Genomic DNA, 24,431 nt, shown 5'->3' on the forward strand with positions numbered 1-24,431 from the left:
CCCATTTTCAGGAAGTAAGTGCACAGATTCCTCTGTCAGCAAACACGTTAAGGGTCAATTTGAACACTGGAAAGAGGAAACTATTTCTCTTGAATGTTTAGGCCTTCTCTGTATGGAAATCTGTGTCAAGATTGTCATATGTATCTCTGAGTAAAACTGCAGGTGTTCACGTAAATGCCATAAATCTGCTTTAGGAACAGTTGGAATTGACTGTTTCCAGAGGAGTCTGTATTGAGAAAGGATGGTTGGGCACTGCTGAACAAATGGGTTAACTTCCATTTCTTTTAAAGACGATATTTTTTTTTTGCTACTGGAGTTGCTTCTGCAGCACTGCGTCCAGGGTTGGAGCCCCCAGGACAAGAAGACAGGGAGCTGTTGGAGAGGGTCCAGAGGAGCCACAAAGATATCAGGGTCTGCAGCACCTCCCTACAAAGACAGGCTGAGGGAGCTGGGCTTGTTCAGCCTGGAGAAAAGAAGGCTGTGGGGTGACCTCAGTGCAGCCTTCAGTACCTAAAGGGAGCCTACAGACAGGAGGGGAATCAACTCTTGGAAAGGGGAGATAACAGCAGGACAAGGGGAAATGATTTGAAGTTGAGGGAGGGCAGATTGAGGTTGGATGTCAGGGAGAAGTTGTTTGCTATGAGAGCGGTGAGGTGCTGGAACAGCTGCCCAGAGAGGCTGTGGATCCCCGTCCATCCCTGGAGGTGTTCAAGGCCAGGTTGGATGGGGCCCTGGGCAGCCTGGGCTGCTGTGAGATGTGGAGGTTGGTGGCCCTGCGTGTGGCAGGGGGTTGGAGCTTTGTGATCCTTGAGGTCCCTTCCAACCCTGGCCATTCTGTGATTCTAGATTAAAGATTCTAATGTAGTAATAGCTTTCAGGGAAGATTTCAGAAGTTATTATTTCCTATTTTTTTGCAGCTTAAGGACAACTGTAGCTGTCTAAGAGTGCTGTGGGTGCTATCTGCACTTCTTACTGTGCTTTAGGAAAAGCTTTTTTAGGAAAGCCAGCAGTAATAGAACCTTCTCCATTCAGCGCTGACCACTGATTTACCTCTCAGCTGATCCTGCATCAGGATAGGGCTTTTTCGAGACTGCTGAGTTAGAGTGCATCCCTACACGATGTCTGGAAACGCCTCAGCTGTCAGGCAGCTGTCAGGTGCTGCGTGGAGCCCCTGCTTTCATTTCCACACCAGATGCAAAATGTAGGAAACACAAAAGGCTGAAGAAATTTCGGTTCACGCTTTACGTTGCCTGGTAAGAACCATATAATTTTTACAATAAATACCAGCTATGGAACGCATCCCTACTCCAGCCCGAGCGGTCCCAAGTCTCGGGATTTCTTCATCGTAGAACCGCTCCGCTTCCTTCATCGCCATCGTAACCCCGATGTGACGGACGCAGGAAGGCGGTTGTGGCCCCTTTAAGGGCTGCCTCGTACCACGTGCCTCCGGAACCGGAAGTGCCCGCGGAATCGGCCCAGGCCCCGCGGAGTCGTAGCGCCGCGGCCCAGCCATGAGCCGGCCGCCGGCTCTGCAGGCACAGACCTGCGGTCCCTGGGAGATGAAGGAGCGCCTGGGTACCGGCGGCTTCGGCAACGTCATCCGTTGGCACAACAAGGTAAGCGGCGGCCGGCCCGCTCCTCCGGGCCCGATCCGATCCGATCCGACCCGCGCTCAGCCGCGCTGTGTCCGCAGGAGACCGGCGAGCAGGTGGCCATCAAACAGTGCCGGCAGGAGCTGAGCCCGCGCAACCGCGACCGCTGGGCGCTGGAGATACAGATCATGAAGAGGTGAGCTGGCGGCGGGCGGGAGCGGGGCCTGGCGCTACGGCCGGGCGAGCGGAGCTGAAAGCCGCCAATCCGCCGGGCCCGGCCCTGCGAGGTGCGTTGGGATGGCTGTGATAAGGGAAGGGCGGGAGAATTGTGTGGCACCACAGGGTCGTAGAATCGCAAGGTTGGAAAGGACCTGCAAGATCATCCAGTCCAACCGCCCTCCCATCACCGCTGCTACCACAAGCACTAAACCAGATCTCGCAGCTCCTCATCCAGACGCCTCTCGAACGCTGCCAGGGATGGCGACTCCACCGCCTCCCTGTGCAGCCATTGCAGTGCCTGAGAGAAAAAGTTCTTCCTTATGTCCAACCTAAACCTCCTCCGCTACAACTTGCAGCCATTTCCTCGGGTCCTGTTTGTTGCCTGGGAGAAGAGGCCAAACCCTTTCTCAGCACAACCTCCCTTCAGGAAGCTGTAGAGTGCAATGAGGTCTCCTCTGAGCCTTCTCTTCTCCAGACTGAACAATCCCAGCTCCTTCAGCCGCTCCTCATAAGACTTGTGCTCCAGACCCCTCACCAGTTTCCCTGCCCTTCTCTGGACACGTTCCTCAATGTCTTTTTTGTAGTGAGGGGCCCAAAGCTGAACACAATACTCTGAACATGCTGAGGAAGATCTTGCTTTATTATTCCTCACAGCCGCCGCCTTCAGCTGTTCTGCTGGTGTCTTTGGTGTTAAAATGGTTCTGCTATATTCACGCATGTGCTGGGCGGTGCTTTGGACTGATTGCAGCTGGGGTCCTGCTGGGAGGTGGGAACAGGGTGTCAGCGTTGAGCTTTACATGTAGTTCTAGTAGTTCTATGCACACCTGTTGTGGATGTGTTCATGGAAAGCACTGGCTGCACATAGAGCTGGGATAAGTCTGTAGGCCTGTGAGGGATGGATGAATTGCAGGCCTTTAGAACTGGCTGTTTCAGTTTCTAAAACCATTAATGGCCTTATAGGTCTTTACATGAGTACCACGAACGTGTGAGACTGTGCACCTATTCAAGAAGGTGCTTTCCCAGGTTCTGATGATGGTGTGTATTTGCCTTGTTTCTGTTTCTCAGGCTGAACCATCCAAACGTGGTGGCTGCCCGTGATGTTCCTGAGGGAATGCAGAAGCTTGCACCAAATGATTTACCGTTGCTGGCCATGGAGTACTGCCAGGGTGGAGACCTCCGCAAGGTGGGGTCACCGGGGTGGTGTTGTGGTTGAACCTGGCTGGTGGCAGCCATTCCCTCACTGTCTCCTTCCCAGTGAGATGAGGAGAGAATTGAAATAAATAAATAAAAACTAGGACTTCACAGAACCACAGAATGGACAGGGTTGAAAGGGACTTCAAAGATCATGAAGCTCCAATCCTCTGCCACATGCAGGCCCACCAGCCTCCACATTTAATACCAGACCAGGCTGCCAAGGCTCCATCCAACCTGGCCTTGCACATCTCCAGGGATGGACGGGGCATCCGCAGCCTCTCTGGGCAGCTGTTCCAGCACCTCACCGCTCTCATAGTAAAGAACATCCTGATGTCCAACCTAAATCTTCGCTGCCTCAACTTCAAGCCATTTCCCCTTGTTCTGTTATTATCTACCCCTTTCAAAGAGTTGACTCCCCTCCTGTTTATAGGCTCCCTTTAGGTACTGAAAGGCTGCAAAGGACTTGTGGGTAGAGATAATAAAACTATTTACTGAGTTAGAGGAAAGGATACAGCCATTTTGCATGTAGAAGATGAGAGCTTGTGTGAGGGATATGCAACAGGATCTGGAGTATGTCCAAGACCATTGTAGCTCAAGGTGCACTCCCTATCTGTAATAGGAAAAAACTACAATTACTAATGCTGGTTCTTATCTTACCATTTTTCTTAAACTTTGCTATAAGCTGCCCATAGGTCAGACCTGTAACTCACAGCTGACAGTGGAGCTGACATTGCCAGGCTCCAGGGGAAATGCTTATGAAGGACACAGCAAAGTTGCAATAACACTGACTTTTTCCACCCACCCTTTCTTATCCCATGGATACACCAAGGCTTGAAGCTCTAATTATTGCTACGAGAGGTCCCAATTCTATGGTTTTGTCTGTAAAAAAATTAAATTCTTTGTGCTTAAACATCTTGTGTTTTGACAGTCTGTGGGACTGAGATCCTTCAGTGGGATGTAGGATGGAGAAGCTATAGCATATGGCGTGGAGAAGCTGTCATTTGTGATGTTTTCTTGCAGTACCTGAATCAGCTGGAGAATTGCTGTGGTTTGCGGGAAGAAGCTATTCTCATCTTACTATCTGATATTGGTAAGTGATGGCAAAATCTTCACAAGTCTCAGCTACAGAAGTGTGGAATCACTGCAGCAGTGACTTCAACCAGTATTCTTGCTTTGCTGACCCACTTTGTAAGAGAGTGAGCCTTTAAGGTTTTCTTAATTTTTTTTTTTTCTTGACACTTTTCTGTCTGGAAAAAAACCTGGAACTTCTATCAAGTTTTTCTTGTTTTTCCTAGCAACACACTTTTTAATTTTATCTGGGGAAAAAAAGAGACGTTGTAAAGTATAACTTTGAGCAAGTGTGGAAGATAAAGGGCGTTTATTCTGACTGTGGTGTATTCTTCAGATCAGATTTTTGTCTTGTTCAGATAGAATTTCCTAGTTTTGGGGTTGCAGTGGCTCTGTGTGAAAATTTGGAAAATTCTTGTGAATCTGAGGAATTTTGGAGGTGAAATGGGGAGAGCACCACTTTATGGACAGAACAAGATGTATGGCTTTTGGATCTGGATTTAAAACTGTTGAAGAAATGGGCAAAGAAGAGCTGAGTAGAGGCATTTATCTGTTGAAGAGATGCGTTTTAGTTCTGCCAGCTGTTACAATTTTTTTTTATTTAAACCTTTAGTACTTGGGAATGGGTACAGAAAATGATTTGAAGAGCAAGAAATCTACTGTAACTTTTAAAAATGTCACTGCCAAGAGAACAAATCTGTGTCCAGAAGTGTTTGATGCTAACTTCTTCCTCTTGCACTTGGAATTTTATTTTTCAGTCAGTTATCTTGTCCTTTGTACAAGATTCAACTCAAACACCTTGCTTTTGTACCACGTAGAAGTGAAACCTTAGCAAGCTCATATTAGGTACTTTTACATTCTTAGCAAGTGGCTCTTTGTGTCTCAGCCTCTGCTCTCAGGTACCTTCACGAGAACAGGATCATCCACAGAGACTTGAAACCAGAGAACATTGTGCTGCAGCAAGGAGAGCAAAGGGTAAGCAGTAACATGGTGTCTGCCTACACAGACAAGTCAATGTAAGTGGAGAATGTGCGTGTGCTTGCTGCACTTACAGTGGTGAACACACAGAAGCAGTCAACCTAGGGTAACAGCTCTCTCAGATCTGTGTGTCATTCAGCACCTTTCCTGCATATCTTTGAAGAGCTGAACTGGTTTTGTCTGCTGTACGTGTGCAGCAAAACTTACCTCATGTTCTTCTTTCTGTTTTATGTTTCAGTTAATACACAAAATCATTGACCTTGGATATGCTAAGGAGTTGGATCAGGGTAGCCTATGCACATCATTTGTTGGGACACTACAGTACTTGGTAAGGAAGAAATTCAGCTAGATGGGACAGAATTAACAGTGTAATTCAAGTTTGGACTGGGATGAAGTAATTTTCTTGGTATGAGGTGCATTTGGAGTGCTGCAGCTGACAAAGATAACAGTTTCCCCCCTTCTGCCTTGTTTCCCCCCTTCTGCCTTGTTTCCCCCCTTCTGCCTTGTTTCCCCTCTTTTGTCTCCCACCCCCACTGGATTATCACAGTGTCAATGATAACACAGTGTATTGTGTTTATAAGAAGCAGAAGTATTCTGTGAGATCTCAAAGCTCATGAGAGGCAGTGTTTCAGCACAGCCATTAATGTGATACAAATGTTAACGAGCTCTTAAGGAGCAGAGAGAGCTGAGAGATGGATGGCTTTGACTTCTGCATGTGTAAATTGTCTCAGGCTCCAGAGCTGCTGGAACAGCAGAAGTACACGGTTACAGTGGATTACTGGAGCTTTGGCACACTGGCTTTTGAATGCATTACAGGCTTCAGACCATTCCTACCCAACTGGCAGCCAGTACAATGGTGAGTGACCTTGGGCCAGGTGATAAAAAGAATGCATGCAGTGCCACTGTCCAGTCTGTGGGAAGTAGAGGTGTGGTCCCTTGATTCTTCAGGGTAATATCCCTGTATTCCATACCCTTATGGAGATTGACTTCTTTTACTGAAGTTTTTTCTACTTGAGCAAGTTGAGCATTCCTTAGATTTCTCTTTGGAATCGGGGCTGACTTCTGCAGGGCAAGTAGCAGAAACTCAAGCAGTGTCTTTGTTTTAACTGTAAAAATTTGCTGGGAAAGGCAAGTGATAACTTCACTATTGTGCTTGCTTGGAATTCATTAGGCATACGAAGGTGCGACAGAAGAGTGAGCTGGATATTGTTGTTTCAGAAGACTTATCTGGAGAAGTCAAATTTTCCAGCAGTTTACCCTGCCCAAACAATCTAAACAGGTGAGGACTAGAAATCTATTGTGATCTGCTGTGACATACTGAAATGAACTTCTTACTCTGTGAATGGACCACGTCTATTTTATATGCCTTTCTGTAAATAAGTTGAGTTCTTGACACAAACAATGCTTGCGTACCTTATCAGACGTGCAGGTGAGTCTTGATTTCTGCTTTCTAAATAGTGCATTTACACTCAGGAAAAGAAAATTGGTTGTCAGTTCTCCTGCAGAGACTTGGCCAGGTGATGACTGCAGATGCACTTCCTTTTCTGATCCCATTCTTGCTTTGGTCCTTCAGCGTTTTGGCTGGGAAATTGGAGAAATGGCTGCAACTCATGTTAATGTGGCACCCACGGCAGAGAGGTACAGATCCTGTGTATGGGCCCAATGGGTGTTTCAAAGCTTTGGATGACATCTTGAACTTGAAGGTGAGCAATACAGCTGGATTAGTTTGAAAACTTTTCCAGAGAGCAATTGAACCTAGTCCACGAGAGAAGAGCCTTGAGTCATGAGCCTAAGAGGAGGAGCAGCACAGAATCTTACTTAGGAGTGTGCTTTCCTCATGCTTTTTGGAGTTGATCTTGTTGGGAGTAGCAAATAGCTTCTGTATGTCCTTGGTCCTGTACTCTTGCAAAGGTTTCTACTGAAAAAGCTTTCTAATTGGCATATGACTTCTCTTCCAGCTGATGAAGGGTGAGGTTTTGAGCATATAATGTTGTGAAGTAGCTGCAAAGTGACTTCTTGAACTTTGCAAGTGCTTTGGAACAGTTTATTGGTCATCATCGTCTCAGTCCAGAGATTTCTGCTCAAACATAACTTCTGCATTTTCAGCTCTTCTCATGTCGCACTGATTCCTTTCAGTTACTGCATGTTTTGAATATGGTTACGGGAACTGTGCACACCTACCCTGTGACAGAGGAAGAGACCCTGCAAACAGTGAAGGCCAGGATCCAGTCAGATACTGGGATCCCAGAGCAGGATCAGGAGCTACTGCAGGAGGCTGGTCTTGCATTGTTTACTCAGAAGCATTCAGCTGATAGCAAGGTGAGTCTGGATATTCCCCTTCCTTGGCTGTACAGTGAATTTGCAAGTGCAGCTCTTGCACTGGGAGCAGAGCACTCCCTGCTGTTCTGGCAGGCCTTAGTTATAGCAACCACTTAGACCTGATCCCTTGCAGAATAGGCACTGTGTTCTTTGGGCAAAAAAAAAGACATTTTTCTTATAGTGTTATTGAGGCTTGCTTTTTTTTGAGAGAACTCCGTTGAGTCTTCTGTCTTCTGCAGGTGAATGATGCTGCAGCTGCAGACACAGACCTCCTCTTCCTCTTTGATAATCAGAAAGTTGCCTATGAGGCTCAGGTTGCCTTGCGACCTCATCCGGAAAGTGTTGACTACATCCGTAAGGACTTTCTCTAGCATGAATGTCAGAGGTTGTTCATGTTGAGAGGGCTGCCTGTATTCTGTAGTCTGTAACGTGTGCAAAGAGCAGAGAGGGATTTTGTACATTAGTACTGGAGAAGCAATAAAACAGCCTGGCATAGCATTTATTCAGCTTTTAAGAATAACTGAGGGAAGGAAGGGTTTAATAACACTGGGGAGGCTGCATGGAGGGTAGCCAGCTATAAAGTTTACAAGAGAGTTGGCTGCATGCCTTTCAAAGGAGTGATGTTTCAGTCTGTTTTGTCACATGATAACACTACTTTTAAGTTTCATACTGATTTCCCTCCACCCATTTTTCTGTTTCCAGTTCAGGATCCAAAGAAGAATCTGCACTTTTTCCAGCTGCGGAAAGTTTGGGGTCAGATCTGGCACACAATCAGGATGCTGAAAGAGGATTGTAACCGGCTGCAGCAGGGACAGCGAGCAGCCATGTACGGTGGCAGTCTCACTGGAATACATATTTCTGCCTTTGCTCCCTGGTGGAAGTAAAAGGACAGGAGTAGCATCCTGTTAGAATGGGGAAGCCCATGAGTGGAGCTATTAACAACTAATGGAAAACTGAGGATTGTGTCCTTTAGCACAACTGCTTTTGTGCTCACTGCTATGCTCTGTCATATCTATTTTTGTTGTAAGTGGAAGCCTGCATTTTTATAACTTGAGAGGATAATAGGACGTTCTTGTCCATGCAGGATGAATCTATTGCGTTACAATAGTACTCTCTCAAAGATGAAGAATTCTATGGCCTCCCTTTCCCAGCAGCTGAAAGCAAAACTGGACTTCTTCAAAACAAGCATTCAGATTGATCTTGAGAAGTATAAAGAGCAGATTGAATTTGGAATTAGTGAGTATAGCACCTTGCTTACAGAGGTCTTTTACATCACACGCAGTATCTTACCTTTCCCTGTGTGAATTTGAGAAAAGCAATTGCTCTTTTTTCATTCCTGTAGCTTCTGAGAAGCTGCTGTTTGCCTGGAAAGAGATGGAGCAAGCTGTGGAACTTTGTGGTCGGGTATGTTTCTAAATCTTCATCACTTATCCTAAGAAAGAAAGGGGTTATTTATACCCCTTTGTTCTCCTTTAAATAGAAACTTACTGTGTCTGAGCTGACTCCACACATCACACTGCCTTGGTTTGCATTGCATTCTTTTTTTTTTTTTTCCTTTCATCAGTTTTTGCAAGGCCTTAGGGAGTGAGGGTGATCTTGCAAAATGTGAGAGGAGATTTTGCAGTGGTTGCACTCAGAGGTCCAGCTAAACAAGCCTGGAGATAGATTTTTATCGAGAAAGCTGAAAGAAGGATTTGGGATAATAGGTTAAACTGAATAGTATGATTAGATGATTGAACACAAGACAGTGTAATCACTGTAAGTACAGCTAAGGGCCCTCCCAAATGAGGAGTGAAAAGTAGCTAGTTGGATTAGTCTTATTCTGTCCCTACACTTGGTCCTCCTCTAGTTGAAGAATGTGGAGTGGTAGAAGGACAGTCTGACAAGTGACAGCTTCTGCATATGAACAAGTTCTGGTGGAAAACCAGTACTGGATGCAGTTGTATGCCAAGTGAAAGGGGGGAAGAAACGATGATAGGTAGGATGAGAGAAGAAATCTGGAGCAGTGAATAAATAAGGAGGAAGCATTGCAGCCTGGAATCTAGTGCCACGTGTGTTATGAAGCTTGGTTCTTCATTTGGTCACAGACCAAATTTATCAACAAAAAAAAATATCAGAAACTATTTTATTCCAGAGCAGAGAGCTATTTTATTTGAAATGAATTCACTCGTGTTCTCACTCGTCTTTGCCCAAGACTGTTTGCTGCTTTGTTGACATATTTAGAAATATGAATGAGAAAGGAAGAGTAGCAGTGTCTCTTAGTGTGTGTCTGCCTCGTTGCTTACGTTCTGCTCTGTTTTCAGGAGGATGATGTGGATCAGCTAGTAAAGAGAATGATGGCATTGCAAACAGATATTGTGGACCTTCAGAGAAGCCCCCTGGGTCGTAAACAAGGAGGAACACTGGAGGATTTGTAAGTTGCACTGTCTTCAGTGTCAGATGTAGGAGTGTTGCTAGCAAAACTTCATCCCTTATTGCTCTTCCCAGTTAAATTATGGGGGACTTAAAAAATTAAAACCTAACAAGAAAAAGTTTGACTCCTCACCTGTTGATCTGAAATAGCAGGATGTTATATAAGGGATTTGAGTTCTGGAATTACTCGTTCATAGTTTAGGTCCTAGAGAAATCCTTTATGTTCTGTGCCTTTTTCTTCTAGAGAAGAACAAGCCAGAGAGTTGTACCGGAGACTGAGAGAGAAGCCAAGAGGTAAAAGATATTTTATGTCATAAGTTCAGCTTGCTTTCTGTGGGTTGTAACTTTGAAGATGGAATAATCTGCATTGAGAAAACTTTCTCTGCATTTTAGGCCTGCACTTTTGTTAGCTGTACGTGGAGTCTTCTGGATTTGCCTATTTTGGAGAGGGGAGTCAGGGACTCAATTTTAAACCAGGCCAGCCTTGCTTTCTTGACATCTTCTGAGCTTTTCTTGGAACTTCTGAGCTCTTCTCAGAGCAAGCTGTTACTGCAAGCGTATGCTGCTGCTTCATTTTCTGTGTAGGAAGCATGAAAGATACAGCTGGTTGTTTGAGCAGCTGTACAGTCCTAAGGCAGTAAACCCACCCTACCAACTCTGCTTTCCAGTTCTCATCTCTTGGTGGCTAAAAAGCAGTGCACTTCATCCCACCCAAACATGCATGTCCTCTATATTTGGGATGTTTCAGGATTGAAGAAAAGGTGGAAACAAACCACTAAGAAGCTTCTCACTGTAATAAAAGCCTACTTCTCTGTGTAACATTCTGACTCTTATTCCAGATCAGAGGACAAGTGGTGACAGCCAAGAAATAGTACGGTTGCTCTTACAGGCAATCCAGACCTTTGAAAAAAAAGTCCGAGTCATTTATGCTCAACTCAGGTGAGCTTTGTAGTTAGTTTTTATTGACTGTTGAGAAAATGTTTCTTCTTTCAGCAAGAGGTTCTGTTCTAGCAGTGTAAGGAACAGGTTTACCTGTGTTATAGGGGTTAAGAAACTTCAGAAAACTTCCCCTACTGCAGTTGACAATGTGTGATCTAATTTATTATTATTACTTTGTTTTTGTAAAGCAAAACTGTAGTTTGCAAGCAGAAGGCACTGGAATTGTTCCCCAAAGTGGAGAAAGTGATGAATCTGATGAATGAAGATGAAGAAACAGTTGTAAGGCTTCAGGAGAAACGACAGAAAGAACTGTGGAACTTACTGAAAATTGCTTGTGTAAGTAAAACAAAAACTCTACTATGTTGTTAAGATAGTAGCATACCCAAGTTACTGAGATAATAAGTTTAGTTTATCCTATGGTTGTTTTCATTACCTTGAGTTAGGATTACAGATGGTTTCTAGGCTGCCTTGTGTTGCTGGCTATTGGAAATAAGTGTCTTTTCTTTAGAGTAAAGTACGTGGTCCTGTTAGTGGCAGTCCAGAGAGCATGAACATGTCACGTCTGAATAGCCCTGGTCAGCTGCTGCTGCAGGTCCCTTCTGGAACCTACGCTTTACCAGAATCTGTCAGGAAAAGGTGAGCTGAAGGCTGGAGTTCTGTTACTGCTAGTGTCAGCTCTGCAAACTGATACAGAAGCTTTCTTACATTTCATGCTTAGTGTTCAGTTTCCAGTGTCAGTAGTCTTACCTACCTAGCGGCTGGTGTTGGTTGGTTGGTTGTTTCTTCTGGGGTTTGTGAATATTCCTTATGAACAACAGGAAATAAATTTAGCTGCGTGCCCCCCACTTCAATAAATAGGGCTTGTTTTATCTGGACTTGTTGGGCTTACCTGAAGTGCACTGACAGCAGGAATTGTGTCATTGTGGAAGGTAATAAATGGTAGGAGGGCTTTGTCAGGAAAGAGAGATTGCTCTACCAAGCATTTGTAGTTCTGGCTTGTTTAAAGCAGCTGGGTCAGTAATTAAAACGAGACTTGAGCTTGTGTATTTGTATGTTGCTTCATGTTTTAGTTTATAGGCTGCTTTAAAACGTTTTCTGTAGTGGCAGTGGCTCCATGTAAGAACCCAATTCCAATTTGAACACGCTTCCTTTTCTCCCATGCCAGTAAGTCTGGGGATGCCACTGACCCCCCTTAACTTACAAAACAAGTTAATAAGCTGATTGCTAAAGGTTCCTCAGTGCTGCACAGTGTAGCTTCACAAAGTATTTCCTAGAGGAACTTCCATGGAAAATAACTGTCAAACGCTCTCATCTTTCAGTGAGGAGCTACTGCTGGAATCGCAGAAACTGTGTAGCCAACTAGAAAACGTGATGCATGACACGATGAAGGATCAGGAGCAGAGCTTTATGGTAAAATGCTTGGTATTCTCCCATTTGAACTGCTGGCACATTCCCTGCTTGCTGGGAGTGGGGGCCACATCTTTGGGTTCTCAGTCATTTTATGCCAAATTGTAAAGCAGTGGGGATACTCAGACCTACCTTTCTTGAAAGGGCAGGGGCAACTGGGGGAGGTGCTTGTCTGTGGTACAAAAATAGTGCAAAACTGCACTTTTCCCATTGGGATGGATCTGTGGTAGCTACACACTGGTGTGCAGGGAATAAAAAGATACAGAAGGGAACAGTTTAAGGTTGTGTTTTTTCATTTAAATAAATCACATCGTTCATCATGAAACTATACTGACCAAGTTGTTTGCAGTACAGTTTTTAAATCTTTGCAATCTCAAATACGAGCCAGCAATGAACTTTGTATTTCTAACCCTTTATACTTCAGGCTCTCGACTGGAGCTGGCTTCAGCTTCAGGCAGAAGAAAGAAGCAATCCAGAACAAACCCATATGTAAAATCACCTCAGCTGCCTCTGAAGACATGCTACCTGAGTAAGCCAACTGTGATAATCTGCTGCCTCTAGAAAGGGAAGTGCCTCTTTTTACTGCTGCCTACTGCTTATGTGAGATACGTGGCACAGCTTCTAGTATCCACATCTCAGATACTTTATTTCTGAAGGATACAGTAGGATAGTCATTCCCTAACTGCTTGGAAAAAGTTCTTAACAGTGCCTTAAGACAGCAGATATTCTTACTGTATGATTTGATGTTTCTTCCCTTAGGCACCATGTGTGGTTGTTCTTCTGCCTTTCAAGCTTTCTGATGAAAAATGGACAATGCACGCAGTCACCTCGCACTGTCACTGGTCTATGTCACCTTCCTCAAACACCTGAACTGTGAACACATTTTCTTAGGCTTTGCTGATTTGCACTTTTTTTCTTAAATGTAACAGTTATAATTACTTAATACTTGTTTCCTGTATGGGAACGAAATTATCTGAAGTGTGAACTTTTTGTTTGTTCTTTTTAATGTACTCAAAACATTTTAATGAAAAAGCTGATTTTACTGTATAGGCCTCTTAAATGTGAGGTAAAGGTGTTAGCTTAAAGAGCACAGAAAAGCAAATTGTTAGATACTTTTTCCAGTTAAAATCCTAAAACACTGCAGCACCTCTCCTGTGAGAAAAGGCACTTCATAGCCTAGAACAGAGAGAGGCTCAGTGGTGAATTTGATCAATGTATATAAATACCTGAATGGAGTAAGCAATGAAGATTGAATCTGTTTTATTTTTCTTCCAACTGTGACTGATTTATTTCATTCTGACATAAAACAAAATTTTGCACAACAGCACAGATCACCTTTTATAAAAGGGAGTGAAATACAGGACATGCAATACAGTACAATAAGGGGAAGAGGTGGAATATTCTTCTCCTTTTAGGAACCCATTTAGAATATGATAAACAAGTGAAATGTGGCACAAACATCAGAGCTTCCATGCATGCCTTCAAGTATCTTCTATTAGAGGTGCTTTGTACTTTCTGGACTTCAGTGTTGGGGTAAAAGCATACTTTGGAAGAAGTAGAAAGTTCACACTTCTTGGGACTTCAGTATAATGTTAAGGCCAGAACACTCTGGGTACACTTTACCTTCATCTTCCAGAGCACCATCTGTTGTTTTACTTAAAAATGCATTAAGCTTCCAGCTCAAATCCTAGCCCAACTTTGTGACCTCCAGCACTGAAATTCTTGCCATCAATCAAGCCTGAGAGGGTCAGCTTTACACCTACAAAAGCAAGTAATGAGATGCTAATCTTCCCTTACAACATCCCTCTGTCTGTCCCCCCCCACCCCCTTCAAGTACCTGAGGCTCACTAATGTGTCTCAATTGCTGTAGGAACTTATCTACGTGCCCAGCCTTTACTTCTATGGACCTGTGTAAGATTTCTAGGTAATGTTTTTTGTTTGCTCATGTGGTTGAGCAAACCATCTCATCTTTTCTTCTCCAGAGATAATATTAAAATAATGCTACCGGTTGAACTTACGTACCAGGTCGAAGAGCAAGAGTGTAACCAATCCCAATCAGGCTGGCATTATTTACTTTAGCCTGTAGAAAATAAAAGAAATCACACCAATATATAAATATTCAGATAATCATCCTGGTACCCCAAGAAAGTAGCTTACAAGTTAATTGCTCCAGCTACTTGCAGACTAACCTCTAGCAGTGGCACATTTTCAGTCTTCTTTCACACAAGTTTCTAGTCAGCTCAATTCCACTACATTCCTTGAATTCAAACTGTAACAGGCTTGAATAATAGCTCTGATCTTTAAACTGTGACATATGTAAAGGTTCTATATCAAGTGGCAACCTTGTTTTTAATATACAAATGAGTAAGCAACAAATACATGAATATGGAAGCTTTTTCTAAACTGACTTTGAGCTGTTCATATTTTTAATTCTAGCCCAATTATCTTGGAATTAATTAACAAAATGCTTAGTGTTACCATGTATTCAGTTACTTTTATTTGCTGGTGGGCATGTTTTCTCACTGAGACATCTCTTCCCAGTGCTCAGCCCCCCCTTCTGTTTCTCTCTTTGGGCCCTGGTATTCCTGCAAAACTCTGCAGGCGTTAATAGCAACACTTGTGCTCCTAGTTGAAATCTGAACCACACCAGAAGCAAAGTTTGTTATCTACTGTAATTTCTTAGGAAGCAGCTGAAGCAACTATTTCACACCACTAATTTTGAGCATTTAAGAGAACTTGGAAATACTTTTCCTTTATAAAAATCCTTACCACAATGGAAGTCTTCTCGTCCAGCTGGTACTTAGCAGCAATCCCAAAGCGCGTGTTGTTACTGCCAGCAGTCCATGCAAGATTCACTGATGTCTCAACCTTATTATTAACCTTCTGATAAATAGACCCACCAAACTCTGTGCCATCATTCCTGTTTGTAAGAGATGAAAGCATGTGAAGATCTGCCTTCCTGAGAAAAAAGCAGCTCTTGAGATTAACCTTTTCTTTCCCAAGATATGTGATCGTTATCTCTAAATGAACTGAGCGTTCCATGGACCCAGAGTCATCTCCTTCCTAGCTGGAGCTGCTGTTATTCAAAGCACGAGTACTGAATGTGTACCAAGATTTTCTGATAGTCAAGACACAAGGTTTGAAATTCTGATAAAAATATCTTGTGTGTCTTAAGAAAAGCCCGTGGTAATGCATAAAGGGCCAGAGGCAGCTGTGGGAATGAGGAGACCAAAACCTATTGCCTGGCAGTTGTTATCACTGCATTCAAAGGCTCCCAGAGCATCTCAGTGCCAAGGCCAGAGCTACATTAAGATGACTGCTGGAAACACTCAAGCATGTGCAGCAGGCACCTCCTTCCTCCACCTTGGCTATTTCTGAGACACAAATTTTCTTCTTGGAAGGGGAAGGGCATTATAGCTTAACTGAAGACTCTTATTGCCAATACAGAAATTGCAGTTTACAGATTTCATTCCAAATTAACAGTATAAAGTGCCTTTTTACCACTATCCTATGTAGACACAAAATTACCCCGAATCACAGTTGCAAAAGATACTAGGAAGTTGAAAAGTTGCACCTGCCTTAATTGTGCTGAAAATGGAATCACAAAATGTGAATTACTTTGCAACAAATCAGCATCTTCCTTCATCCTACACCCCCCTCTCCCCCCCTTTTTTTTAACCTAGCTCAATTAATTCTTACTACTCATCAGTTTGGTTTCTCCAAGTGTAAATCAATACTTACACGTTTGTGTGCAGCTGAAAGTCTCCTGCCTTATATCCCAAGGCAAAGTTGTTTTGGGAAAGCTTAGATTTGGCTGTATCAAAAGCCATCTGATAGCCAGCAAGCCAGCCTTCATAACCCAGCACTGCCCAGCCATAGATGGTTGGTCCAGAGAGATCAATGTCTATATTGCAGCCTAGGTTTACGTATTCTCTTTTGTAGGAAGTCTTCAATTTTCCACTCTTCTTCCTGAAGGGAAACAGGCCGTTTTATTCCTGCTGGTATATCACAGGAGTAGTTTTAGTTCCATATGCATGTCCCTTAAGGCTAGTTAATTAAATGATGGCAATGCCTACTCGAACAGGTATCACTGATATATGTATTTTGGTGGTGCTTCTTCCACCATCTCAAAATCCTTGAAATCATCAAGAATTTTATAGGAAATAAATAAGGGATTTTTTTTTTTTCCCCCCAATTTCTCAGAAACCATCAGTTTTCCAATCTTGTTCTTCACAAACACGTGCAGTGTACCATGGTATCATCTGTTTGTTTCAGCACCATCTGTGACATCCCACACTGATAGCTGGCCTTCTTGTCTTTTATTGTCTATGGCTATTCATATATCTCCTTCACTGGGCAATTCCCTCCATCCTTCTTCCACATGCAGTGCCTGCTTTCCTTCCTTCCTCACTGCAGGATCCCACTCTCCTCTACTGAAAACAAGTTTCCTCATCTTCCATTTATCAGCCAGACTTCTGGAGAAGCATGTCTTTCTCTCAGTGGGTCTTTCTGCTCATCTTGCTATCACTTCACAGTTAACATAACCACAAAAAATAATACATCACCTCCCTCATCCGCACCCCAACCTTGTTTATATTTCTTACTGAAGGCACAGCAGTATGCTGTCAAACCTAAACCTAGGGGCTCATTTTTTAACTCCTTTTCTATTTCCTTATATCCAATGAATACCTTCAACAACAATTATTTTGTTTGCTGACTCCAACTATAGACAATACCAGTAATTATTTATGAAGTCTCAAGCTTCATCTATAGACACATGTACCCTGTATATACTCCTCTCCTCTGCTCTACTGTTAACCAAAAGAAATCAATAATAAGAGAAGACAAAAATATGCTATTGCAGTGCTTATCATAATTAATATGCCATTCAATTGTGCATAGCCGTGTGCCCAGAAGCTTTAGGGAAAAACAGCACTTTGCTCAGTGTTCCTAAGGCACCGAGTGGACAGCAAATGGACCACAAACACCATCATAAAGACAGTGCAAATTAAGTAGTAATGTACAACATAACTGTATAAGAGGACAGTTAGAGAAACGTAGTATCTACTCTACAGTGAAAAATTTGCAGTGGCCAAAAAGCCAAAAAAATCAATTTTAGCACATTCTTCAGAGCCCACTGCCTTCAAAACACACTGCAGTGCAGGGCAGGAATTTCCTGCTGCAGTATTTGAATGTGGCCATTCAGTGACAGTGCATTTTGAGCATTTACACAATGAACAGTACAAGGATTTCTAATCAAAATGTAAAGACAATTCTAGGGCTTCCCAGGTTAAAGTAACAGAAAATATTTACCCTGTATTTGGTACAAATATAGTGTCAAGAGCAACCTTCAATCCTTCAGCCAACTGTTAAGAAAAACAGAGAAGTCTGCTCACAGCTCTGTCAAAATGTGGTTTCTAGTACTATGGCACTACGTCAGGTCTTAAGAGATGACACAACACGAAGGGAAAAATCTCTCACACATTTTTACAATGAAATCTGTACATGCTGTATGATAAGAGCTGTCCTGCCTCATTTTGAGCTGAGCAGCATTTTCCATTTTAATGTACTGGTTAAAGTACAAACCCATAACTACAAAAGGTGATGGACACACATAGTGGAGGCCACCACAGAACTTTCATTACCTTTGGCACTGTTACCTTATGCTGTAGGCACTTTGTAAAAAGCATAAAGCTTCTGACTTTGAAAAGGAGTTACTTATTTTAGGAGTGTTATATAGAAACCCTTTGCTGAAGCAACACCAAGCTGTAAACACTGATCTTTCTCTTCAACCTCACAAAACATTCAGTCTCAAGGCAGACAAACTTACAGCTTTCTGTATTAAAACATGAAAACGGAGAGACTCCTCTTTGCTTTTCTTTTATGAATGCAGCAGTGACAGCACTAGATAGCTAGACTTGATCTTCAAACAAAAACTGCTTAGACTGGGTAACAGTGATATTCATTCAACCAGCTGACCTGGCACGCCTGCATCAGCAGTCAATCTGTACTTTTGGATCATAATGCAGCAGCACTTTGCTGTGAGGATGCCTGTACCCCCCGCCCCTCAAAATTCATGATGCTGCCTCTCAGTCTGGACACTGCAAAGACAGCATAACTTTTTTTTTTAGTACTTCAGGTAGTTTTGTGTTTCATTGCCTTCTGTTCAACTCAGTACTACTGTCTCATACCAACTGCAGAAACATCTTTAGAGAATTGACTTCCTCTTACCTGATCCTCCATGGAAACTTCTGTTCCCAATGTGTTGTCTGTGTTCCACTTCTGAATGAATGTAAGTCCATAGTCTTTGATCTTATACTTGGTTTCTAGATTACCCAAAGCCTTGCCTGTGTCTGTATTGGAAGAACCAGTTGCAGTAAATTCCTGCCAAGAGGACAACATGAGTTTCATCACTCTAAAGACTTTCAATTTATCCACCTGTCAAAAGCCAGCAGTCAAACACTCGCTGACTTCAGATTTTTCAACAGAGCACTCCTCCTCTGCACAAATAAAATAATTATTTTTGCATTTCAAAATGCACAATCCTTTTAGCACCTCCATTCTGGGTATGACCTTTACTAAGATGTGCTGATACAGCCCTGGAACTTTCTTAGGCCCTAATACACAAAGGCTTGGCACTTCATTCCCGTCCCCCTCCTTGAACTTTTGTTACTCTTATTCCTAAATTATTCACCAACATTCCCCCTCAGCTCCCCACTAAAAAACAGAAAACCTTTGCTATCCTTTACTATTCCAAAGCTGCGACTGTTATTCCAACTTTCTTCAACTTGTTTTGTGCTTCACATAGATTTGCTGTCCTTTAGCCACATACAAGACATTCATCTGAAACACAAAGCTGCTCGTATTCTTTGATTTTTCTTCATAAAATTCTCCATGCTGTTTTTAAACACGCTGTCCTTTGCTATTTGAGCAGCTCCTAACATATCAGAGCTCCTCACTAAGGGCCATGAAATCTCAATAAATACATCTCTTCTGAGAGTAACTTTAAGGTAGCCTACTCAGTGTTTGATGTATAAAGCAATTTTTGCATAAGTCCAAGGAATACCAGCTTAATTTAAAAAAGCATCTGAGAACACAGCTAATTTCTGTTATCCTCATCTCAAATATTTTCCCTGAATTTATCTGCCATTGCATTTCCAAGTCATCTCTCTTCTGAAGTTTAAATATTTAAAGTATCCAGTGTCGACACATCTTAGTTTTAGAACCCTGCCTTTCCAGATCCGGCTCATTCCAGGATAGTATTTCTAAATGTCACCAAGTTACTTTCAAAATTTAGGATTTCTCAGGGTGCACTTAAAATCTTTAAATAGTTCTGAATTGCCAGGGAAATACAGCCAGATAACACTCCTAGCACACCATGGAAAAAAGATGACATTTACTCAAGCTAACACACTTCTACAACAGCACAGCAATTTTACTGCCTGTCTGGCCACCTTGTGAAAACACAGAACGTAAGTTGGGATGCATGACTGTCCTTGAAGATACATTCACTGCAAAGCATTCTTATATCACTTCCACAAACTCCATGTACAGCATCTGCATCAGACTTCAGAACTAACTTTCTTCTGATCTTAGTGTGGATAACTGATCAAGATTTTATTTGATTCTCAGATCAAGAATGGAAGGTTGTGCAAGTCTCTCTCTCTCTTTTTTTTTTTAACATCTAAAGGACAACCAGCTAGCACAACTGGATGTTTCTGAAAGCAGAACAGTTAACATCTACTGCCAACAATCTTCAACTTTCTAAACCAGTCTTCTTATCAGGCCATTGCATGTAGAAGCATTACTTAGATTATCTATAGCTGAAAACTAAACTCATCCTGGCTCTGTATCACATTCCAGTCTGACTCAGCAGTCAAGCTCAGCTTCTCATTGACCTTTTTGTTCACAATGGCTGCTTTCCTCAAGAAATGATGCACTTACCACAGCCAAACAGTTGTAGTCTGTGAAACAATTACAATCAAAGAAAACAACAGTGGTACTGCCTATACCCACATGAAAGAAAAAACCCAACCAAACATTTATGTATTGAAACAGAGATAATGGTAATACCCAAGTATGAATTAAATTCCATGCTTTGTACCTAACCTCAATCCTCAAAACCCTATTTTGCAGTGAAATGCTTGCCAGAAACACTAATGAACATGAAATCTCTAGCAGCAGACAAGTGTAGCAATACCACACCCATCTACATTTTCCTCTTAATGTTTTTACAGTGTTCTTATCTTAGATTGCTGGACAGAGATCACAAGTGACTTTACATACGTGCATCATTCAGAACATTAAGCACTATGGACACAAGGCAAACTTCATGACACAGACTGCACGACTCAAAAACAAGCAGGCAGATGAACAACAACCACCACAAAAACATCAACAACAAAAGAATCAAAAGCCAACATGCCAAAATAGCCACTATTCTTACCAGCTGAAAAAGGATCCAATATGAAATTTGCATGGAGAAGGAAAAACCCATTTTAAAACTTAATAGAGTTGGCCACATGCAGAGCATAAGTAACTATTACTAATTTATCTGAGAATCATAACTTTGTGGCAGGAAAACTATATATATTCAGAGATGTCAGCAACTAATAGCAGTTGTAGATCCTCAGCCTCACGTGCTGCAAGCAATCCATCAAAAGCTTAAGTGAGACATCATGAAATAATACAAAAGGAATGAAAACGACTTGCACCATTTATGTGATAAGAATGCAAGAGAAGGAGGGAGGCTAAAGCAGATATGGTTAAAAGAAGTTGAAAAGCAGCATAAGCCTGCCAAATGGAGAGCAGCAATAAGAGCTTGCACTCAGAACTGAGACTCACTAGAGGAATTAGCTTATCTAGTATAAAATATGTATGCCTGTGGGTAAAGACCAAAGTTACAAAAACAATTTCTTGTTTTTCCAGCTTTACTGGAAGTCATAGAACTACAGAATGACTGGGGCTGGAAGGGACCTAAAAGATCATCCTATTCCAAACCCCCTGCCTTGAGGAGGGCTGCCACTCACAACATCAGGCTGCTGCAGATATTCAAAACCTGCCTGGATGCTTCCATCTGCAACCTTCTCTAGGGAAGCTGCTTTAGCAGGGGGAAATGATCTCCTGAACTCCCTTTCCAATCCTTAAAATTCTGTGATTCTGTAGTAATTCGTGTGCACCAAAGGAATGGAGTACAGCTACATCAATTCCACATATCACTGTAGAAACAAATCAGGGATAGCTATCCTAAAATGAGAAGCAAAAGATGGAATCAACATATGCTAGCAAGTTATTGCCACCAAATCAGGAATCTGCCCTTGATGTTAAAAGCCCCCAGTACTTACCACCCCACTTGAAGACTTGGTCTTCAACTCCAATTTGACCATTCCAAATCCTGAAAACAGAAGAGTATACAACATGTATTTCACTGCAATATACAAGCAAGATGTATTTGCTACATAACCGAAGTCCAACAAATGGGGAACACTGGCCAGAAACAGCCTATTTCCACATTCCAACAAATGTTGATATTACTGATGGATGACTGGAGGAGTTACGACAATTCAGAGTGGTTGGGCTCATAATTTCTGGTTGTAACAGACAGAATTTACCAATAAATGCCATAGGACACAGCTGTTCTTAGTTTTTGGCCAGGTTTAATGGTCACCCATCACTTGCTATCTCTGCTATCTCCGGACCAATCAATACTGTTACCATTTCCTCTTGTAACAAAGTTTACTTTTGAACCTCTGGTTCCAAGGCAGGAATTTCCCTCTTTAAGAGGAAAAATTCTCCCTATCCTTCTGTTGAATTCCCATCACAAGGTGTCTGATAGAACTCTGTAATAGCAGTGGTTTTGTTGTGGTTCTCAACAAGACAAAATACAAAAACATCAAACCTCAGCCGTGTTACTTACCATAACCCTTATTGAATACATCCCTGGCAGCCTTTCCCAAGTCACTGTACGATGGTGGGACAGCCATTGGATCTGAAACATAATGGAAGCTCTAAAAATCTTAAAACAGCACAGAATCTAAACTAGGTCCAAAACATTTATAGACATCTATGGCCAAGTACCCTCTATGTGCTTCACTGATAAGGAACCACAAAGCCTTTGGAGAATATTCATGAAAGTCATCCTTGTGTCACTGTTGCTTTGTCAGAAACAAACAAACACAAAGAAGTTATAAAAACAAATTTCACTCTTCGAAATCACTAAACCCTAGGATCAGTAGGAAAGTCAAGAACATATTTAGACTATTCTGCTATTTTATCTCAAAAAGAGCTCGCGGAAGCATCTCATCACTGTTGTGAGACACACCAACATTGCTTTCATTACAGGACTCTTTGAAAGAGGCTCCAAGGAGTGAAGCCACATCATCACTGAACAATCCCAAAGGAAAAGACAGTTAATTTCCATATGAATTTGTAACTCCTTAGGATTTGGAAAATACGTAAAAAGAACTCATTACAGTGTCCAGTGGCCACGTGGGACTATTCCTAACACTAGCAACAACCACATTTTCTAATACATGCAGCTGCTGCAACTTGAATGGACAACAAAACTCAAATGGACAGATGTAAATCTAAAGCTTTTAAATAAGGAATTAGTCCAGATTAGGGGGGAAAAAAAAAAAATATATGAATACTCTTCTCTGGCAGAAAATTAATTTTCCCCTTCTAGAATAAGACTGCATAAATCTAAAGACACGCTTCATAAAAGAAAAGCAACTAGAAACTTGTGTTTTATTCTGATGGTAACTCTGCCATTTAACCTTTCCTGCAGCTGATTCATTTGTTGATATTCTTCCCTGCAACAGCTGAACCACCAGAAATCCACCTTTGTTATCATCTCAAAAGACTGACTAAAAATAACAATAATGCAAGCAAAACATGTAAAATCCCTAACATCATCACATTCCTTTCATAATTATAGTTACTTTCTTCTCCTGTACTGTCATCCTGCTGTTAATATCCCGGCAGGACAAGGGGAAACGGTTTGAAGTTGAGGAAGGGGAAATTGAGGTTGGATGTCAGGGGGAAGTTGTTTGCTGTGAGAGCGGTGAGGTGCTGGAACAGCTGCCCAGAGAGGCTGTGGATCCCCGTCCATCCCTGGAGGTGTTCAAGGCCAGGTTGGATGGGGCCCTGGGCAGCCTGGGCTGCTGTGAGATGTGGAGGTTGGTGGCCCTGCGTGTGGCAGGAGGTTGGAGCTTCGTGATCCTTGAGGTCCCTTCCAACCCTGGCCATTCTGTGATTCAGTTCTTGCTGTTAGTGCTCTGTTCTTTATTCAGACTTCTAGCAAAAACGTAACAAGCATTACTTGGACCTTTAATGTAACCAGAAATCGGTTTCTTCAGCAGCTTCTGACTTCCAAAAACACAAGTAAGCAAAGTACAAATAGATTTGCAAAATACAAGTCCAACAATACCTGTATTAAGCAATTAGGCTCTGTTTGGACAGTTGGCTCCTTCCTAAAACGAAACTCTCACACAATTTGCATCCCACAGTGAGGAATGCTTTCTGTTCAAGGACTCAATACCTAACCTGCACTACACGTCTAATAACCTTTGGGTCTGGAGGATCTAAAACAGAACTGCAGATTCCTTATGTGACGTTGAGATAATAAGATCAAGACTTATCAAAAATCACTGTGCAAAATGGCCTCTGACCTGTCAAAAACGAGAGGACAAATTAAAATTGGTGACTCACTAATCTGATGACAAACAGAACACGGACTTTTACCACAGCATGGTTTTAATTCATAACAGAACACTTTTCACAGCTGCGGGGCACAGCTTATTTTTCTTCATACAACACCGTTTTTTTCCTCAGTTAAGAAGTTCCAAAATCCAAACCCGAGGTCTGACAGCAGTGTCTCAATGTTCCTCACACCGGCTGTCCTGAGGAATCCCGCTCTCAACTCACCGCCCTTTGCGAACAACCCTTCCCTCCCCACGCATTTCTACGCCGTTCCCCACAGACAAAAAAACCTCGTTCCTACAGACCAGAAATTCCCGCTTCTCGCCACACAGAGGAGCTCCCTCAGCCACACCGATAACGGCGATACGACCGCCGCAATGACACCGCCGCGCCGCAGGTGAGCCGAGAGGGCAGCCCCGCCCAGACGCCCACAGCCCCACCGCTACCTGCCGACCCTGTCGCTCTGCGGAAAGTCTGCGGGGCGCGGCCGGAACGCTGCTGGGTCCGCATGCGCAGAGAGCGCGGGCAGGGAGGGTGGGGTGGTGGTGGTGGTGTGTGAGGAGGTGCGCATGCGCAGAGTGCCGGTAGGGTCCGCATGTGCGA

General features: G+C 42.8%; 2 protein-coding genes across 4 annotated transcripts; one reads left to right on the forward strand and one right to left on the reverse strand.

The window, feature by feature from the left end:
• Positions 1-1,451: 1,451 nt before the first annotated feature.
• Positions 1,452-13,403, forward strand: IKBKB (inhibitor of nuclear factor kappa B kinase subunit beta). Of its 2 annotated transcripts, XM_003212407.4 has the most exons (22): positions 1,452-1,616; positions 1,694-1,788; positions 2,877-2,994; positions 4,026-4,095; positions 4,960-5,048; positions 5,290-5,379; positions 5,783-5,907; positions 6,223-6,330; positions 6,625-6,754; positions 7,188-7,370; positions 7,610-7,724; positions 8,073-8,196; positions 8,455-8,606; positions 8,713-8,774; positions 9,674-9,783; positions 10,027-10,076; positions 10,622-10,721; positions 10,910-11,057; positions 11,230-11,357; positions 12,041-12,131; positions 12,553-12,657; positions 12,888-13,403. In XM_003212407.4, exons 1-21 carry the CDS (start codon positions 1,512-1,514, stop codon positions 12,619-12,621), a joined length of 2,262 nt encoding a protein of 753 aa, XP_003212455.2. In that variant the 5' UTR covers positions 1,452-1,511; the 3' UTR covers positions 12,622-12,657; positions 12,888-13,403. The 2 variants fall into 2 exon arrangements, with proteins under 2 accessions (XP_003212455.2, XP_031412616.1); XM_031556756.1 differs by having other exon boundaries at positions 1,512-1,616; positions 12,553-13,403.
• VDAC3 (voltage dependent anion channel 3) lies at positions 13,387-24,381 on the reverse strand. 2 transcript variants are annotated; one of them, XM_003212408.4, is made up of 9 exons: positions 24,275-24,381; positions 22,045-22,116; positions 21,473-21,522; positions 18,360-18,512; positions 17,442-17,494; positions 15,870-16,097; positions 14,898-15,048; positions 14,151-14,208; positions 13,387-13,887 (listed from the first exon to the last, which is right to left on the reverse strand). In XM_003212408.4, exons 1-9 carry the CDS (start codon positions 24,336-24,338, stop codon positions 13,796-13,798), a joined length of 921 nt encoding a protein of 306 aa, XP_003212456.2. In that variant the 5' UTR covers positions 24,339-24,381; the 3' UTR covers positions 13,387-13,795. The 2 variants fall into 2 exon arrangements, with proteins under 2 accessions (XP_003212456.2, XP_010721455.1); XM_010723153.3 differs by lacking the exon at positions 24,275-24,381 and adding an exon at positions 24,134-24,268.
• Positions 24,382-24,431: the final 50 nt, after the last annotated feature.

This window comes from Meleagris gallopavo, chromosome 24 (assembly GCF_000146605.3).
Source record: "Meleagris gallopavo isolate NT-WF06-2002-E0010 breed Aviagen turkey brand Nicholas breeding stock chromosome 24, Turkey_5.1, whole genome shotgun sequence".
Lineage (NCBI taxonomy): Eukaryota > Metazoa > Chordata > Aves > Galliformes > Phasianidae > Meleagris > Meleagris gallopavo.